The following is a 21072-nucleotide window of genomic DNA, read 5'->3' on the forward strand; positions in this document are numbered from 1 at the left end:
GTGCAGTTTGTTTACTGTAGGACAGGTGCAGATTGATACCTGTGTAATAGACGTAATTTAGGGATGGATTCATATCACCGTTGGCACGGAGGGCTTTGATGTGTTAGTGAAGGAGATTGGACATGAGGCGTGTAATCTGGAATGCACAGGAAGACTTGGTGATGGAAGGTCTTTAAATAGGGAGCAAAGGAACCACGATAAAACAAGTAAGGGTCCAGGAGTGGATATATGGCAAAAACATCATGTAGCATCATCGCGTGATGGTGGTCAAGACGAGGAGAGGTTGATGATGGTAACACGGGGAGAGGAAGAAGACAAGGGCAGATTAGTAATTCCACCAAGAATTTTGAACGAATGGAATAATGAGAGTGATTACCACAATCGCTTGAAAATCGTAACACATCAAGCCATTAATGGCGAGAATCAAGGCTTGGCTGATTTCGGGGGAGGGACCGTTATGAGTGAGGAGTTAGAGTCTAAGAGAACAATCTCTTGTGCCTTTAATGGGCTGGAAAGGGGACCTACTAGAGGAAAACAAAAAACAATGTGCCTAATTAAGGGTTGGGCCAGCCATAACAAAAATAAGGAGAAAGGGACTTATGCCCTGATGGGCCCAACTCCATCAGAAGTAAGTGGATCAGCAACTAGGCCGGAGTTGAGGAATCCGGATCGGGTGAAGGCCATTACCTTCAACGGTGCGTGCGAGCAGGACAGGAGGAGAAAAAACAGCGTGGGCCTCTCTGAGGGTGGCGGCGACATGCTCGCTGGGGATGGGGACGGGGCGTGCTGGCGGTCTGGGGGTCACGAGAACAGGCTGCGCCAAGGAGAAGATGCTCGTTCCAATGCTGATGGTTTTGTGACGGTAGGGAGAGCGGGTGAAGATCTTCGCTGTGAGGACGGAGGTGAGACAGATATACAGGGAACCATATCTAATAATGGGGCTAATGGTGAGAAGGCACAGCACCGGACGGGAGTCGACGAACATGGGGACTCGAACGAGGTTGGTGTGGAGGGAAGGGTGAAGCGGATTGGTGGCAGCGCTCAAGGCAGGTTCGCGGATCCAGAGACGTGAGCAAGGTGAGACAGGTGCGGAAGACAGTGATGCTCAGGAATCGAAATTGGAGGAGCAGATGCTGGAGAACAGAAGGACCTGGGAGTTGGCTAAGGAGTCAAGCGCTATGCTATACAATGAAGAAGATGACATTATGGCAATACTCCAAGCACAGAACGAAGAAATAGCTCGCAAAGAAAAATGGTGAAGCAGAAAGAAAAATTGAGATGCTGCAGGCCCAAACATAAGAAGCAGGTGTGTCAAAAGATTTTTAAATGATTTTTAGCTCTTGGAATGTTATGGAGTTACGGAGTGATGGAAAGATTAGAATGGTGAAGGATCTAAAGAATAAACATAGATTAGATCTGTTGGGTTTGATTGAGACTAAAAGGCAGGTAGTGACGAGGTTTGATGTTACAAGAATATAGGGGCAAGATGGTGCGGGATGGGAATACGTAGGCTCTGAGGGTGCAGCAGGTGGACTCTTGTTAATATGGGATGAATCAATGTTTAAAATGAATAATTGCTATAAGGTGGAGAGATGGTTGTGTGTTGAAGGGGTCCTGATAAAGAGTAGTTTCAATTGCGCCTTTTTCTTAGTTTATGGTGCACACAATAGGGATGAGAAGGTGCAGGTGTGGGAGGAGCTGAGCTACATGACTGGGTTATGTCAGATTCCTTGTTGTTACATGGGAGATTTCAATGAAATAGTACATATGGAGGAAAAACAAGGTACTGTTGTTTTACATCGGTCTGCGGATGACTTCAAGAATTGGATAAAAGATATGCACTTAGTGGATTTGCCGCTCACTAATCGTAAGCTCACATGGTTTCGGGGGCATTTTTGCAGTCGTATAGATAGAGTTCTATTTAGCTTATAGTGGCTAGAAGAGTTTTCTGAGGCCCGGTTACGAGGTGGACCTAGGGGCTTATCAGATCATTGTCCTATTTTAGTGGAAGACAAGAAGCTGAGGGGAGGTCCAAGGTCGTTCTGAAGCCTAGATTCCTGATTTACACATGAAGGCTTTCACAGAATGGTGAAGGAGGAGTAGAGAGGATTGGGGGAGATACAGTTCACGGATAAATTGAAGGCTTTGATGACTCCGATAGGGAGGTGGCACAAGGCCAACTTTGGTGAGATGGACAAGAAGATTATGAAGTTTGAGGAAAAAATTAAAAAGATTGATGATATGGTAAGCAATGGAGTGTATGATGGAACGATGGAGGCTAGAAGAAAGACACTAGTTACTTGTTGTGAGAGGTGGTATATGAGAAAAGAAGTTCACTGGAAACAGATGTCTCGATTTAGGCAAGCGAAGGATATGGTCAAAAATACAAGATACTTTCACAATATAGATTCAGCAAGAAAGAGGAATAATAGGATTGATACACTGTTAATCAACGGCAGACTGGTCAGGAATCAAGCTAGAATAAAAATTGCAATTACAGAGTTCTATAAGGATTTATATCACCAGGAAGATTCTCCGATGGTGGGATTCAGGGACGGTCTGGTGGGTAGGATAGACCAGGAAAATTCTGTGAATTTGGAGACGCTGACGTCCGCTGAGGAGATCAGAGAGGCTGTGTAGGATAGCGAGTCTTCTAAGGCACCAGGCTGTGATGCATACAATATGAATTTCATTAAGAGGTGTTGGGGCGAGGTTGGAACTGAATTCACGGCAACTGTGATGGGGTTCTTTCAGACATTCAGGTTACCGGATGATTCCAATGTCACCTGGGTAGCACTGGCACCGAAGTTCATTGGTGCAAGGGAGATTAAGGACCTACGACCTATTAGTATGGTTGGGTGTGTATACAAGGTTATTTCCAAGGTGCTGGTTAGGAGGATGAGATCAGTGATGCCAGAATTAGTAGGAGAAACTCAGAACGCATTTGTAAAGGGAAGGAAAATACATGATGGGGGTACTTATCGCGTGTGAAACAATAAACTGGCTTAAACTGAGAAAAAAAGAGGCTGTAATAATCAAGCTTGATTTCCAAAAAGCATATGATAGAGTCAAGTGGAGCTTTGTGGACACAGTAATGCAAAAGATGGGATTTGGACATAGATGGGGATCATGGGTTATGGAGTGTGTGGCCACATCATCTATGTCAGTTTTGTAAATGGTTTACCGACTAAGCCGTTCAAAATGGAAAGAGGGCTGAGACAAGGTGACCCACTTTCTCCTTTCTTGTTTGTCTTGGTTGTGGATGTGCTGCATCGAATGGTTGGAGAAGCAGTGAGGAACAGCCGCATATCCCATTTGTTGGTTGGGAGAGATAGTATAGAGTTGTCACATCTACAGTTTGCTGATAATACAATTATGTTTTGTCCACTAGAAGAGAAGACTATCAAGAATTACAAGCGACTCCTGAGATGCTTTGAGTTGATGTCAGGACTTAGTATCAATTTTGATAAGTCGAGCTTGATTCCAATAAATTGTGACGAACAATGGATCTAGCGTATGTGCCGCTTGTTGGGTTGTAAGCGTGATTCCCTTCCAGTTAAATACCTGAGAATCCCTTTAGGAGAAAATCCGAGGTTGGTGAAGACCTGGAAGCCTATAATAGACAAAGTGGAGGAGAAGCTCAACCTGTGAAAAGCTAAAGTATTGAACAAAGCTGGGAAGTTGGTAATGATCAAATCAGTTTTAAATAGTCTGCCAGTGTATTACTTAAGTTTGTTCAAGATACCGAAAGCAATGTTCTGAAAACCGGACCGGACCAGCCAGTCCGGTTGATGTCCAAAACCGTTCTACAAAAAACCGGTTTAAAACCGATCAAACCGGTGGTCAACCGGTAAACCGACTAAACCGGTTAGGGATGGCAACGGGTACCCACGGGGGCGGGGACATGCCCCCCGCCCCCTGCCCCCTGCCTCCATATCCAGTCCCCGTCCCCGCCCCGTCCCCACCACAGGTAACGGGGACTCCATATCCGCCGGGGATCGGGAACTCCACGGATATCTGTGGATTTTTACAAAATTAAAAAAAAATTGGAAAAAATTGGGGGAAAAAATAAAAAACCATATCAATCATCATATTCCTTGTCTCCAAAGCATTAACAACAAATACATTAACAACATGTTCCTTATCTCCAAAGACATCAACAACATTAACAACAACAAAGATATTAACAATATTAAAGAAATAAAAACAATTGGGTAATTTTATCAATGAACATGAGTAGATTATGTGGCAGAAATGTTCATTTGATGCAAAATAAAATAAAAAAACAATTATTTCATGGATAGTAATTGCAGACAAGAGTAAAAACTTCATCTGCAACCATGTCAAACAAGCTGGAGCATCTTTTCTGTTTAGACACATTGTTTTGCCTGATGAAATACTTTTGAGCGTGACTGGCCACTTTAGTAGGGGTCCTTGATATAACATAGTTCCTTGCAATTCCACGCCAATCACCTTTTCCTAACTTTTGTAATCCAAGTAAAAATATTCTGTTCCTCCTCAGTCCTTAGATCCCCTACATATTAAAAATTATAATTTAACTATAAGAAAATGCTGCATGAATGTGTTTGCTTGCCTTCGTTTAGGATATATGGTAGCATTGTTGGAGTTATGTGCAATGTGAAAATGAAATTAATTTAGAACAAATGAAAACAAAACACCCATGAAATCATAGCGAAAATAGTAGCGAAAACAGGCATCTCAGCTAATGCTTGAACACCATTTAGAATCTAATTACCCTAATCACAAATCAGAATCAGAAGTTCATAAATTCAGAAATCAAAATCTAATTACCCTAATCACAAATCAAAATCAGAAGTTCAGAAATTTAGAAATCAAAATCTAATTACCCTAATTCAGAAATTCAAAATCTAATTACCTTAATCATAAATCAGAATCAGAAGTTCAGAAATTCAGAAATCAACTTACCCGACGCAGAAACCACAGCGAAGACCGGCGATTTGGCGGACGAACGGTGAAGAGAAGAAGACGACGACCAGCGACAGTGAGCTCGGGATCACCAGTGAGAGACCGAGCCACTCAGGAGGTGGGAGGCGGCGCGGGTCGTGGGAGGCGGCGGTCGGCGGTCGGCGGTGTTTGGGAAGGAGACAGAAGGGGCAGAGGGTTTGAACTTTGAGGAGGAGTGGAGAGGAGATGAGACGAGACTCCAACGCTGAGGGACCCAGAAGGTGGGAGGCGGTGGTCGGCGGTCGGCAGTCGGCGGTTAGCGGTGTTTGAGAAGGAGAGGGACTAATGGTTTGAGCTTTGAGGAGGAGTGGAGAGGAGAGGAGACGAGATCACGAGCCTCTCACTCTGTCTCTGAAGCAGGAATTCATGGAAGCATATGTGCGGCTAGGGTTGCTGTCCAATGGTTCAGTCACATATATATATATAAGGGCATTTCCGTCATTTCATCTAAACGGGAATTTAACGGGTCTCCATGGGGCGGGGACTTCTACCCCCGCCCCCGCCCCGTTTATTATACGGGGTCCCGTCCCCCGTCTCCGCGGGTATAAATCACTCCCCGTATCTGCTCCCCGGCGGGTAAATCCTCGCGGATACCCGCCCCGCCGGGAATTTTTGCCATGCCTAAAACCGGTCGGGTTTTTTAAATGTCCGGTTCTTTAATCAACACCAAACGGCGCCGTTTTGATTCCACAAAAAAAAAACTCCCTCAGCCTAGAATGAGAACACCCCTCCCCCTTCAATCTCTCCAAATGCCCAAAGTCTCAAATTCAGCGACTCTAACCCTATCAGAGCAAAATCAACAAAGCAAATCAGCCACCATCAACCCCCACCACTATCGGCGGTGACAACCAGTGAATCATATCATAACTCAATTTGAAAACATAATCATTTAGGATCTCATCCAAATTTAGAAATAGAATAACTAATTATTCTCAAATCTCATTTAATATTCTCAATTATCATACTATTATTATATTCTTGGTGCTAGCAAAGAATATAATAATATTTCATTTGAATTAATATAATTATTTATTTGATCAAATCAAAATAATAATTAAATAATAATTAAATAATTTTGTAGCAAAAATTAGAACACTCGTTAGTTTGTGACCCCGTAGGTTCAATACTAAACGGGTAGTAAATTAGTCATACTAAATTTACTAATCAAGGTTGGCATCTAGCAACACTTCTCAACGACCCGATAGTATAAAGTAATATATTTTTACTAAGAACCTTAGAAGAACAAAGTATAATTCCTTCCATCTTTCTAACTCTTGGTTAACCCTTAGAGTATGGTTTAATTGTCAAACTCTAACTTGTTACCATTATTATAATGAACTGCGAATGACTTAAGAAACTCATTTCTTCGTTCAATCAATCCCTTGGCCAAGGTTTTATTCATCTCAGTCATTATAATCATAGAGTTCAAACTCTTTACCGAGAGTTGACGGATTCCTTATTGACTAATCATTAATTCTACAAGTATTTAAATCATACCTAATATCCATTCAACTAGCACCCTAGGGTATTAGGTGTTCGGAATCAAAGTATAATAAATATGTTATTAATTACTACGACAGTCGCAGGTCAAAGGAAACTCTATTACCATGTTCATCTTGAGAATATCCTATTGACAAATATATGGTAATTATAACCATTAGGAATTCTCAAAGTGAGTCAGTTCAATGGTCATATCTCTATATGCATCATCTATATATATATAATTTAATAAATGAGATATATTAATCTTCATCCAATGAAGACCATTATATATATATTGATCTTTCCGGATTATTAATGTCCTTTTCAATAATCCTATGACCAAAAACAATTTAGATTAAATTATAAAAGATTTATCTCTCAATGTTATGATCACTATCACAATAATAAATCTCTAAATTTAATCAAGGGCCTTATTATATTAACATTTTAATATAATAACAATAACAAATTATTTGATACATAATTGATTGAATTGTGATCATACTCTTTATTCCCAACAACAAAGTCTTTATTTTTATATTGATAACACACAAATTGAAGGAAAATAAGAAAAAAGAAGAAAAAGAAAAGAAAACAACAACAACATACATACATCATATAAATTAAAGTGAAACAACAATCAATAAGGCTTCCACCTTAAAGATCTATATCTCTTCCCACCACGACGTTCATATACAAAATCAAGTTGAGGGACAATCTTGTAAAGCACATCATCTACTTTCTTGGAGTACCACAACCTCCATCTCTTCCACAAAATGAGTGGCATGATAAAGATTCCAAACCCAAAAGTGAATCCCAACTCCACACTTAGCAAACTCCAATCAATTGAACTACTACTATGAGAGTTAGTAGTTTCAGATGACGGCGGTTGTGACAGTCCTTGTCCTCCTTCATCACTACAATTTTGGGTTAATGGTGGCCCACACAACCCTTCATTGCCTATGAATGAATCCGCTTCAAAAGATTGGATTTGAGTACCTGTTGGAATTCTTCCCACAAGATGATTATAAGACAGATTCATGATGGCAAGAAAAGATAAACTTGCAAGCTCATTGGGAATCTCTCCTCTCAGAGAATTCATTGACAAGTCTAAGGACTCAAGATTTCCCATGTTTCCCAAAGTTGAAGGGATATGACCTGAGAAAGCATTGTGTGACAAGTTAAGAGCATGCAATGCTTTGAATCTCATGATCTCTTCTGGTATTGGCCCCTCAAAGTGGTTGGATGAGAAATCCAACGAAGTGAAAGCAATGAGAATCTTTTCCAACTTCCTTTTTTGACCTTTGATTACAATGGTAACAGAAGCCTCATACCTACGAAGACTTGTAACCTCCCCATAAACATGAGAGAGCAAGTGATCTACCACAAAAAGTGGCTCAACGGCAACAATTTTGGCTAACTTCATTTTACTAGTCTTTGTCAAAATTGTGGTTATAGCTGCAAAATTCACAGAACTGATCTTGTTATCATAAATATCAAAAGACAAATGGTCAAACCTTGATATATCTTCATCAGACATCAATGCTTTCCAACTCTGAAAGAGTGTTGTAGGTAACGTGCCACTAAAGTTGTTGTCTGCTACATCAACAATTTGAAGCCTTTCCCAATTGCCAATCACATTAGAGCACCCAATCTGTCCATAAAATTTGTTTGACCTCAAGACCAGGACACTTATCGTATAAATTTTCTTCAAGAAGCACGGGAACTCGTCCATTAATTGATTGTTTCCAACATTAAGGACTTGAAGATTCTGACAATTGGCCAAAGATTTTGGGACACTTCCCTTTAAAAGATTTCCATTGAGATCTAGAAACCTTAGAGCACAAGAAGTTGAGAATGTATCTGAAATTTGGCCATTGAGATTGTTTCCAGCAAGACTCAGTAGTTTCAGAGAGCTACTCCTCCTTCCTGTCAAGCACTCAGGAATCTTTCCAACAAAGTCATTGTGTGAAAGATCAAGCACTCGAAGAGTTGAAATATTGCAAATGGATTCATCAATTTTTCCATGAAAACTGTTGTCTGATAGAAATATACTGATTGCTCCAGGAATAGAATTACCAATATTACCCGCTGGTGTAATAATAGAACTGAATCTATTATTTGAGTAGTCCAAAGAAACAATATTTTTGGCGAAAATGGGTGCTGGCCCCTGCAATTGATTTTCATGAAGATCAAGATAGAACAAATTTGAACTAAGATTTTGGAAAAGCCCTTCCAAATTCGTCAGAAAATTGTGAGAAAGATTCAAGGAGGTCAGAAATTCAAATCTCCAAATCCAATTGGGTATGATCCCTTCAATTTGATTGTTGGATAAGTCTAAATAAAGTAAAGTGGTCTGATTTCTCAAAAATGAAGGAAATGTACCCAACTTGCATGAAGCCAACCAAAGGTTCTGTAACTTGGGAAATGGCAAACCATTGTCATCTATAGCACTTGCAACAACTGACAAGTTGTTGTGTGAGAGATCAAGTGTTGTTAATTTTTGCAGGCCTTGAATCATACTCAATTGTATTGTGCCATTGAACATGTTTGTGGAAAGTTCAAGAAAAGTGAGTCTTTTTAGTTGAAAGATAGACAAAGGAATACGGCCTTGCAAAGAGTTTCCACTTAAATCAAGCATCCCTATTAATGAGAAGGAGCTATTTGGGAATTCATCAAGTTGGCCATCAAATCTATTGTTAGAAAGAGAGAGTAGTTGTAGAGATGGAAGGTTAAACAAAGACGAAGGGACTCTTCCATCTAGAGAGTTATCCCCTAAATCAATGCTCACAAGATTTATAAGGCCTTCAAAATGGGTGGATGGAAGTGGACCCTTTAGATAATTATGATTAAGCAACAAGCTTCTCAGAGCCTTTGACCTATTGAAAGATGGAAGAGGACCAGTAAGGTTATTGAATGACAAATCAAGATAAACAAGTTGGGCAAGATTTGAGATTGAATTGGGAAGTGTCCCATTGAATTGGCAATTGGACAAATCTAGTGTAGAAAAATGTTTCAAATTGCCAATAGTATCTGGTATAGGACCTGAGAAATTTGTGTGGCTAAGATTCAAGTGACTGAGAGATGCTTGATTTGGGAAGTTCGGTAAGGAACCATGAAGACCTTGATTATCAGACACATCAAGAACTTGAAGTGACGGTAGTTGCAAGATATTTTTTGGAAAAACTCCACTCAATCCGCAACTTCTGAGCTGCAATGTGTTTAAGCCAGACAAATTCCCAAAGTAATCAGGAACTGGGCTTGACAAATTGTTATGGTCTAGTTGAAGTACTGAGAGAGATTGAAGCTTTGTCAATGAAGGATCAAGAGGGCCAGAGAGATTGGAAGAGGACATACTCAAAACTTGTAAACTTTGTAGGGAAGACACAGCATGGCACCACTCCTCTCCTTTGGCTGAAATTGCAACACCATCTAGATACAGTTCTTTGATTCTTGTAAAGTTTTGCACAAACTCTACAATGTTTGGCTTCTCAAGTTTTAGACCATGTTGTGATGATGAGGTGAATGTGGTAGACAAATCTAGAGTTTCCAAGTTGGACAAGTGAGAGATTTTAGTTGGAATTTGTCCCATGAAACCAGCATTTGACAAATTCAAATACCTGAGATTCTTCAGGTTTTTGAACTCGGAATTAATTCCAAAGTGGAACTCATTATAAGCCAAATTCAAATTCTGCAAATATTGCAGTTTGAAGAGACTAGTTAAGTTTCCTCCAGTGATGAATTCATGGCTTATGTCAAGAGCAATAACATTTCCCTTGGTGCTGCAAGCTACACCTTTCCATTGGCAACAATCATCAGTGTGGTTCCAATGAATTAGTTTCTTGGACTTAGCTGGGTTAAATATGAGGCCGTTCTTCAAATGGAGTAGCAAAGATTGTTGATGGCCAAGACATTGGGAAGTAACAATGTTAATGGTGAAAGTGAAGTTTAATAGGGACAAGGGTAGTAGCAAATAAAACCACAAGATAAGGGTGGTTTTCATTATGAGAGGCAACTTATAAATTATAATCTATGACTATGATAAATGAGATGTATGGAAGAGTAGTGAATATGTTTTTTTTTATTTTTGCATATGAGAATATGTTATCCGTTCCTTTTATAGATTCCAAATCATATGTTATACAACTCAACTGCGTGCAATATGTGGTATTGTAGTAAGTCGTCATCAACAAAAAATGCACAAAGTCCTCCAAGATTGTGATTGCATGAAGTAGTCTCTCCACTCATCCCTTATCTTCACACTTCAGTGATCAAACAAACAAACTGTGACTTCGTTCCATCGCCCAATCTTTACGTTTTATTTTGTTGCACCAAAATATTATCATTTTCTCCTTTTATTTTCTTCCCCTGATTGCCAATAATTTTCATTGATGATAACAACATATAAGAGTAGGGTATACGGTAGAGTGACAAGTAATAATGGGTATAAATGTTCCAGTAAATTAAAAACCTGAGCACCCGTTCTAAGTAAAAATAATTCGTTAAGATTATTAGATGATATGAATCTAAAATGAGTATTATAAAGTAATTTGTAGATATAGTATGTTGAAATGTAAAGATATAATAAATGACTAAATTAGACACTTTATAATATATAAAGTACATATTTGGAATAATTACTTTTAGTAAATGCTTTATTAAGTATTTGTTTGAATATTATTAAATTGTTAAAAGAAAAATTTAATAAATTTTTTTATGTTTTAGCGTGTTTAAGAAAATTTTAGAAATAAAAATAAAAATATTAAAAGAATTAAAAAATATTTTTTTAGAAACTACAATTTATATTTTTTTAAAAAATAAAACTTTTTTATTTTGAAAAGTATGTTTTTAATATAAGGCCAATTCTCCCATGCCTATAACTTGAATGCCGAAATTGCCTAAGTTACTCCTTATAGCAAGATTTAAAAGACACACTTAAAATCGTAACTCTTCTAAAAACGTCACCTAATGGAAAAAAGTAAATTAGAAGATTTAAGAGAAGAAATAATTAAATTATCAAAATTAATAGATCAAAAATTAATGATTTTAACTAATGTTAATTGTAATGACACCGAATTCTTAAAATCAATACAAAATGATTTTTCTCAAAATCTTAATTTTACTATAAGTTTTATTGAAGGACTTCAAAAACCTGAAAAAACCTATTTTTCACACGGAATTTCTAAAAAATGTTACCATGGAAATGATTCCCCACATCTTTATCATACTTTTAACCCACAATTAAATTCTATAGTAGATATGCTTGAAGAAATATTAGTATCCATAAAATTTCAAAGAAATAAGGAAAAAGAGAATCCCAAAGAAGAAAAATTTCAAAATATAATCAACATAACAGATTTAAAAGTAAAACCACCATTGAAATTATGAATATTGAAGAAAAATTAGAAGAAGTTACAATGCTTTTTAAACAATTAAAAATGGCTCAAGAAAATAATATTATGGAACATGGTTTTCAAATAGAAGAAGAATTAGTAAATTCTGAAAATATAGAAAATGAAGAACACATTCTAGATTATTCAAGTGACGAAGAACCAGCAATTCCAATACAAGTAAAAAATGAAGCTGGAACATCTAGGGATAATCAATCTCAATTTAAATGGGAAACAGGTTTTGATAATTATGCTTTTAAAAAAGGGTTTATAAATAAAAATTCAAAATATACAAAAATACCATCAAAATACGTTCCTAAAATCCAGGAAATGGAAGGAGAAAGAATGCTCGATTTAGACTGTAAAACGAATGAAAAAGAAATTTTCGAAAACTGGTTGAATTCCTTCTTATTAGAAGCCTTTACTAATCCAAAACTTAATGAATTATCTGGAAGAGACATTTGGAATTACATAGGGTTTCATACTAAAGGAGCTATAAGAGATTATATGACATCAATAGAAAACCAAATAATAGAAGAATTAGCAACAAAAATAACAGCTTATGATAAGATATTATATATAATGATGATTCTATATAAAGAATTTTTTGGGAAAAATATTATAGATCATAAACAAGAAGTCTATAATAAAGAATATCAAGAAGCAAAAAACCATTTAGCTAACATTCACATATATGATCTATGTAATGTGGAGTCTTATATATGTGAATATAGAATACATTATTACAAATTAAAAGAAGAAGATAAAAATCATTATCTTAGTATGTATATAACAAAACTTCCATATCCTGCTAACGAATTTATTATGGGAAGATTTATAAGAGAAATAAATAGAGGAACAATTGAAAATAATTTTGGTGGAGCAACCTCTGCAATAAGAGAGGAAATAAAAGAACGTTGTATGCAAGAAGCAACTCAAAAAAGATTTGTAAATATAATTAGAATTTACTGTCAGGATAATGAAGAGATACCTCAAAAATATGGTCTTAATAAAAATTTTCAAAGAAAAAGAAAATATCAATTTAGAAAAAGAAAATACTATCCAAACTGGAGAAAAAAGAGGTATTTTAGAAAAAGAAATAACAATAAAAACAAGAGACAAAAAAGTGATTATTGCCCAAATAAAAAAGAAAATTGTAAGTGTTGGTATTGCCAAGAAGAAGGACACTATGCAAATGAATGTCCGAAAAAGAAGGATAAAAAGGATCTTACTAAACAAATAGAAATTGCTAAGTCTTGTTTCATGGAACCTTTAGAAGAATCTGATGATAACTTAGACTATATTTTTGAATATGTCTCGGAAACAGACTCAGAGACTGAGTAATAATGCTACATTTATTCCTATAAAAATAACAGAAAAATTTATAAATGCTTTCATAGATTCTGGAGCAACACAATGCTTTGCTAGTTCAAATATAAAACTTGATTGGAAAAAATTAAAGAAACCATTAAGAGTTAGAATAGCTGACAAATCAATACATAAAATTGACCAAAAAGCAGAGATGGTTGAAATTTTTATTCAAAATTATAGGTTCATTATTCCATCTATATACATGTTAGATTCTGGAATGGATTTTATCATAGGAAATAACTTTTTAAAGCTATATCATCCATTCATTCAAGAACTAACATATATAGTTTTAAAAGCTCCACACGATTCTTCAATAAATCAAAAATCAAAACGTATAAAAATACCGACTACTACTATAGATAAGATCTTAAAATTTAAAATATTTTCTATATTAGAGATATGTTATTTAAATTTATACTTTCAAATAAATATCCCAAAAAATAATCTTGAAATAAAGATAGAAGAACTTTTGGATGAAATTTGTGCTGAAAATCCTTTAGATATTAAAAATACAAATAACGAATTAGTAAGCATTAAATTAAAAGATCCGACAAAAGAGATAAATGTTCCAAATAAAATCCCTTATTCCGCAAGAGATAGAGAAGAGTTTTCATTAGAATGTAGAGATCTTTTGGAAAAAGGAATTATAAGATTAAGTAAAAGTCCTCATGCGGCTCCAGCCTTTTATGTCGAAAACAATAATGAAATTAAAAGGGGAAAACGAAGAATGGTTATTAACTATAAGAAGATGAATGAAGCAACTATTGGTGATGCTCATAAACTTCCAAGAAAATATTCTATTTTAGAAAAAATCAAAGGAGCAACTTGGTTTTCATCTCTTGATGCAAAATCAGGATATTGGCAACTTCGTTTAGACGAAGAAACAAAGAAATTAACTGCTTTTACTTGTCCAACAAAAGAATCAACAAGTGTGTTGCTCTATGAATGGAATGTATTGCCATTCGGATTAAAACAAGCTCCAGGTATTTATCAAAGATTTATGGAAGAAAATCTAAAAGAGTTAAATGAATTTGTTTTAGTGTACATTGATGATATACTAATTTTTACAAAACAGGATAGAGAAGATCATCTTCAAAAATTATTAATAGTTTTAGAAAGATGTAAAGAAAAAGGATTAGTTCTTAGCAAAAAGAAAGCAAGAATAGCAAAACAAGAAATAGAGTTTCTTGGATTAATTCTATCCACTCAAGGAAAGCTAAAACTTCAGCCAAATGTCCTAGAAAAGGTAAATTATTTCCTAATAAAATAGAAGATAGAAAACAATTACAAAGATTTTTAGGGTGTATAAATTATATTTCTGATCAAGGATTCTTAAAGAATATAACAGAATACACTAAAAACTTATTTCCAAAAATTAGTACTAAAAAAGAATGGAAATGGGATGAAAAAGATAGTATGCAAATTCAAAAGATTAAAGAATTATGTGAAAAACTTCCAGAACTTTATATTCCAGAAGAAAATGACTACTTAATAGTAGAAACAGATGCTTCAGACATAACCTGGTCGGGATGTCTAAAAGCTAAGAAAGCTATAAAAAGTTTGAAACAAGGAAAAGAATCACTAGATTCTAAAAATTCCCCAAAGGAATTACTTTGCAGGTATATTTCAGGGACTTTTACTCCAACAGAACAGAGATATACCACTCATGAAAAGGAAACTCCAGCAGCAATTAAATCTCTTAAGAAATGGAAAATTGATTTACTACCCAGAGAATTTACATTAAGGACAGATTCAAGCTACCTAACAGGTTTCATACGATATAATTTAAAAGTTGATTATAATCATGGACGATTGGTAAGATGGCAATTATTTTTGTTACAATATCCAATAAAAATTGAATATATTAAGGGTGACAAAAATGTTATTGCAGATACATTAACCAGAGAATGGAGTTCGTCTACAACGCATTAGATCAGGAAATTCAGAAATACGAACAAGAACTCGAAAAATGCAAGCATTGTCAGCAAATAAGGACACAGATCCAATCCCTCAAGAAGGCCATCGAAGCAATGAAATCAACACAACAACCAAAACCATCAGAGCTCAGCCAGCTAAGCGTGGTGGACAAATCAGGTGAAGAAAAAATTCTAGAAAATAAAACAATTGCTGAAATTATCAAAAAATCTACCCAAGATAAAAAATATTATGTTATTTATAATGGCCCCATGAAAGGAGTATATGATGCCTGGGAAAAAGCAGCACCATTTACACATCAATCAAGGATAATTCATAAAGGAGGGTTTTTAACACTGGAAGAAGCAAAGGAATCTTTCAGGGAATATGAAGCTCTTCATCCAGAACAAACCCTAAAAAGAGCAGATAAAGCTCAAATTCAAACCCAGAGAACAGGGATAATAAGAAACATTCCTACAAGGGCTGAAATCAAAGAAAAGAAAAGGGTCTGTAGATCAGATCTCAGAGAAACCCTTAATATAGTCCTGAACTGGACTGAAGAAAAAAGAGCAATTTTGGGATATTATCCTATTGCCAAAGAACAGCTAACAAAGCTGGTTATATTTTCAGATGCATCCCCATCGGACACCTATCAGTTTTTCCAGTATGGATTAATTGATACAATTTTAATTTTTAATGATCTAAAAATTATTAGTGAGTTTCCTGCAGGATTCGTTGATGCAGTAAAGAGATTTAAAAATATGATTGACAACGTAAATCCAAGGAATATATCCCTAAAATTTACGAACAGTCAACCTATTTTTAATGAAGAAGAAGAATGCTTGGTTCCAGCACACCAAGTAATATTCATGTCCGTCTTCCCAGGAAATTTTCAACCAATTGATCAAGTTCAAGATTTAACAATCTACAGTCATGAAGGAAGGCTAGCCAGCACACTAGCAAGGGTCTTCGAAAGAACTCAAAAGATAACAAGGGAATCTCACACAAGAATTAATTATAAAAGCAGAAATACTTTGCTTGTGTCTAGTAAAAGAAATGAAATTGAATAAAGAGAGATGAGACTCTTAGTGGAATTTGAATCAGCATTCTACAACTTATCCGGACTCTTAGAAAAGCTCCCTGAAGGGATAAAGATGAATCTCTGCTATTTGATAAAAGACAGAGAAGACCACAAGTGCCAGCTATGCGTCTCAGAGTTATCTGAAGAAAGCAATAATAAAACGGAATCAACCCACATGATAAAGGAAGAAGACAACGCATCTGAAGGTCATATAATGAAAGAGGAAGACAGCACATCTGAAGCATCTCTCAACATTATTGCATAGTGACGTAAGCGCTTAGGTCATAGAGCACCAACAATGTAGCTGGTGCAAGATAATAAACAATGACGTAAGCAATGACGTCATAAGAAGGGTAAGGATGGGAATTGTCCATCAGACCCAACCATTATAAATAGGTTGCTTAGGCAATTGTAGAAGGCATCAGACAATAGAAAGCAGAAGGCTAAGAGTACTCATATGCTAGGAGAGCAAGGAGGAAGCTGCCAAGGCGATTCTATAGTCTGAGGAAGAATTCCCTTAAGGAAAAAATAGTTCTAAACTCCCCTCTGGAGTTAGTATCTACAATCTCCCCTCTGGAGATAAAAACACCTCATGTAAAATATACTAAATAAAGGAAGTTTTTCTCCAGAAAGGTACATCTTCATCCTAGTCTTTCAATTATGAATTATTTAGAAAGTTTAGAATTAACAGAAGAATATGATTATTATAGATTAACTGCTTTATTAGATAATGAAAAACAGGCTGTTCTAAAAACAGAATTAAATCTCAAATCAAATGAAAATTTTAATAAACAAAACCTATTAAAAGAAGTTTTTAATAGAAAAAATGTAATATACTATGGAAAAATTCAACTTGAATCCCCTATAAAGATAAAATCCGCCAATGGAGAACTTGAAATAGCTCTGATAAATGATGAAGAATTGAGTAAACAGATTGAGAAAATTAAGGATCAACAAAAAAGATCTAAAATCGGATGGATTCATATTAGTACTATACAAGTCTTAATCAAATCTACATATATGAAAGGAATTAATTCACCAATAAGCTTAGCAATCTGTGACAAAAGAATTACTGATGACCCAATAGATCAAATAATTGGAATTGTTCATGGAAACTTGGCAAACGTAAATGTTAAATTCAATGCCCATCTTGGATACGCCGTACCTTTATCAACTGAAAATCTTGGAAGATCTATAAGTTTGGCTTATAAATTTCATAGAAAGAATTTAATGGAACAAGATGATGAACCATTTTCAATTACATATGCAATAAATTATGCTTTAACAAATAGCCATCATAGTATAATATTTAAAAACAGAGAAAGAATTTATGTTGATGAATTATTTCAGAAAATTGTAAAAACAGAAATACCAAAATATAAAGCTATTGAAAACCCGGTTCTATTATTAAAAGAACCGTCAGGAAAATTAGTTTCACCGAATTTTCAAATAAGAGAATCTAAAATTAATAGCCCTTTAAGTTTATCTAAGTTAAAAATTAAAGAAGAAAATTCTGAAATAAAAGAACTAACAAAAAAGGTCGAAAAATTAAATGAAACCTTAAACACTAAATTATGACAATAAATAAAGAAGAAATATATATCACTTATCAAGATAAGAAACAAGAACTCTTTGAAAGAGAAAACCGTTTGAATTATTTACAGTTTTCTGAAATAAACCAAAGAGCATTTGAAGCTCTAAAAATAATATATGACAAGTTGAAAAAAGAAGTGGAAGAGCTAGAAAATTAATAGAATCTCTAGAAAATAGTGATGAATCGATGATAGAGTTTGCAGAAATTCTAAAATAAATAATGAAGCATATAAAGATTGAAAAACCAGAGAATAAAATAAAAAGAAAAAGGGCGGAAAAATTAAAAAGTAAAATAAAGGAGTATAAAAGGGAATTAAATAATCTTCAGATCGAAATTGATGACCTTATAATAAAAGGAATAGAAATAAGAATAAATATAAACAAGTTGAAATTAAACCTAAGAAATTTATAAATGCCTGGAAAACCATATTATGACTTAAATGAATTAAAGCTGCTGAAAGAAAAAATGGAAAATGACAAATAAAATTGTAAAATAAGTCACATAATTTGAACATATATACGAAATTGTAAAATAAAATAAATAAAATTAATAACTAAAAGAAGAATAAAAATAAAAAATAAAAAAAAGTATTTGAAAATTATATAATTATTAATTTTGTAGCAATAATTATTTTTTTATTTAATAAAAAATAAAATAAAATAAAAACCTTTGGCACGGCAGATCGACCCGCCCCGCCCCGCCAAAAACCCACAAATTTGGCGGTGCAGGTTTGGCAGATTTTTGTTTTATTTGGTGGGTTTCAAATTCTAGCCTGACCCGCCTTTTTAGCGAGTTTGACAGATCGGCCCGATGGGTTCGACCCATTTTACCACCTTTACCTTTGATAGACCTAATCAATTTGGTGCAACAAAATAAAACATAAAGCTTGGCTGATGGAAGTCACAAGGTTTGTTTGTTTCATCACTCATGTTTGAAGCTAAGGGATGAGTGAAGAGACTATTTTATTTGAGAAAATATAGGAGGACAACGCTTATACTAATGAATAAAGTAAATAACAAATTAAAAAAATGTTAAATTAATTTAAAAAATAATATTTTTAATTAATTAAAAATAATCAAATTTTTTAATTTGAATCATTAGGATTAAACAACATAACCTCTTCTAAACACATTCTCACACAATGTTTAGTTCCCTCTCGTCGCACCTTCACATGTCCTGTTCCCTCTCATCGCGTCAACCATCCGCCGTTTAGACTGCCGCCACTCCACCTTGCTCCGACAGTGTGCTATCACTCTGCCTCGCGTCAACCATCCATTGCGTGACGCCACTGCCATTGCCTTGCAATCCCCATGCCACGCAATTCCCGTAGCGGCCGCCGCTTCTGTTTCGCGATTTCAGAGGGCGCTGCTGCTACTGTCTCGCACCCTTCTCCCATGGAGTTACTGTTGTCACCCCACGTTCCACCGGACCACCGCCGCCGTGTGCAGCGTCGCTGATCGCTGATGCTCCATCCTCCATCGCGTCGCGGCTCCGACCACAAAGGCACCTCCTTCATTCTGCGACGCGTAATGACATCTACCCTCCATCATTCATGTTGCGCAGCCTCACAGACCATCGGTGCTGCATTTATCACGGCGGCGGCAGAGGAGCACTACTCCCTCCATCTCGTTGGGCATTCAAGTTGGACACTGCATAGACCTTCCCTCTTTCGTCCTCCTCTTATTGTTGTTGTTGTAATTTGGATGTTTCTTTTGAAATAAAATAGTACAGTTATTTCTCTATGAATAACTTTCACTTTTTTAGATGTTACTTTTGTTTTGGTGGATCTTTTTTTGTTCGTAGTTGGATATTCTTTTTATTATACATAAATGTTTCTTAATATAGGATTGCATATGTTTTTTTTGCTACTCTTAATTGGAGGTTTTTTTTTATCATATATGGATATTTTTCGGTATAAATTTTTATGGATGTTTCTTTTAAGTTTGATGTGGATATTTCTTTTTATTGTATATGAATTTTTTATTTCGGCGCTAAGGTCCGGCGTTGCTGGCAACATTGATAGTGTGATAGAAGAGGGGAAAGTGGAGTGGCTTAAGTGAAAATAGGATAATAAAAAATATGAAAGGTAAAAGGTGTAATTGAGAGTAAAGATGAGTAATTAGGTTGAGATTTTTTTTATGTTATTGAGTTTAAGATGCAACCCATTATTCATGTTGTTTACATTTCTACTGTCTATCTAGGAGAATTGACTTTATTTTGCAACATAAAACTGATAATTTATTTCTAAAGCATATATTAGTTATGTAAAATACATTTTTCACTAAAATGATTATTTTTTCATATTTTGTAATAAAATTTAACTAGTATTTAGTGTGTTTTTGATAAATTTTGATGAAAAGATTTTTTTAAAGTGATTTTTTTTAAAAGATCTTTTAAAGAAGTAAAAGTAACTTTATGTTTAAATATTTTATGTAAGAATATCTTTTTATTTAATAATTATATTTGGATATAATAATATAAAATTTTTTTTTGATTTATTATATTAAGGTGAGTGCTATGGTGCCTATATACACTTGCCTAACTTACTAAATGGGGAATGCAATGGTAAGGATGTCACTTTTATTTTGTGGTTGTTATGATTTAAAAGCGTATCACTAAAAGTGTTGCTTAAAGAGAAAGTGTTACCCTAAATCGTTAACTTGGCTCTGATACCAATTTTTAAATTTCGATTATTTAAACTTCGATTAAACAATTTGCAATTTTTATAATCTAAAGTATTGACCATTTTTACTATTTCTCTTGTATGATTATTTATTACTAGTCCTTGACGTATATTTATAATTTTATAGTTTTTCAATCTTGTTTTAATTTATAATATTCTTTTTTGCATGAATTATTATATATAAAATCTTTTATCTGTTTGTCTTTTTCTTTAATATAATTTCTCAAATCCTCAAGAACTTCTTTTATTTCTACACTTTCTGTTGTTTCTAAATATCTTTTTAATTTATCGACTTCATTTTCTATTTTTTCTTTCAGCAGCTTTAATTCATTTAAGTCATAATATGATTTTCCAGGCATTTATAAATTTCTTAGGTTTAATTTCAACTTGTTTATATTTATTCTTATTTCTATTCTTTTTATTATAAGGTCATCAATTTCGATCTGAAGATTATTTAATTCCCTTTTATACTCCTTTATTTTACTTTTTAATTTTTCCGCCCTTTTTCTTTTTATTTTATTCTCTGGTTTTTCAATCTTTATATGCTTCATTATTTATTTTAGAATTTCTG

The 21072-nt window shown here is 34.8% G+C and overlaps 2 protein-coding genes across 2 annotated transcripts; one reads left to right on the forward strand and one right to left on the reverse strand.

Moving 5' to 3' along the window:
• The first annotated feature begins 3120 nt into the window (after positions 1-3120).
• Positions 3121-3513, forward strand: LOC140176838 (uncharacterized mitochondrial protein AtMg01250-like). Its single transcript, XM_072208392.1, has one exon. It carries the CDS (start codon positions 3121-3123, stop codon positions 3511-3513), a length of 393 nt encoding a protein of 130 aa, XP_072064493.1.
• Positions 3514-7108: 3595 nt separating this feature from the next.
• Positions 7109-10471, reverse strand: LOC112728034 (uncharacterized). Its single transcript, XM_025778010.2, has one exon. It carries the CDS (start codon positions 10469-10471, stop codon positions 7109-7111), a length of 3363 nt encoding a protein of 1120 aa, XP_025633795.1.
• Positions 10472-21072: the final 10601 nt, after the last annotated feature.

Source organism: Arachis hypogaea, chromosome 12 (assembly GCF_003086295.3).
Source record: "Arachis hypogaea cultivar Tifrunner chromosome 12, arahy.Tifrunner.gnm2.J5K5, whole genome shotgun sequence".
Taxonomy (NCBI): Eukaryota; Viridiplantae; Streptophyta; class Magnoliopsida; order Fabales; family Fabaceae; genus Arachis; species Arachis hypogaea.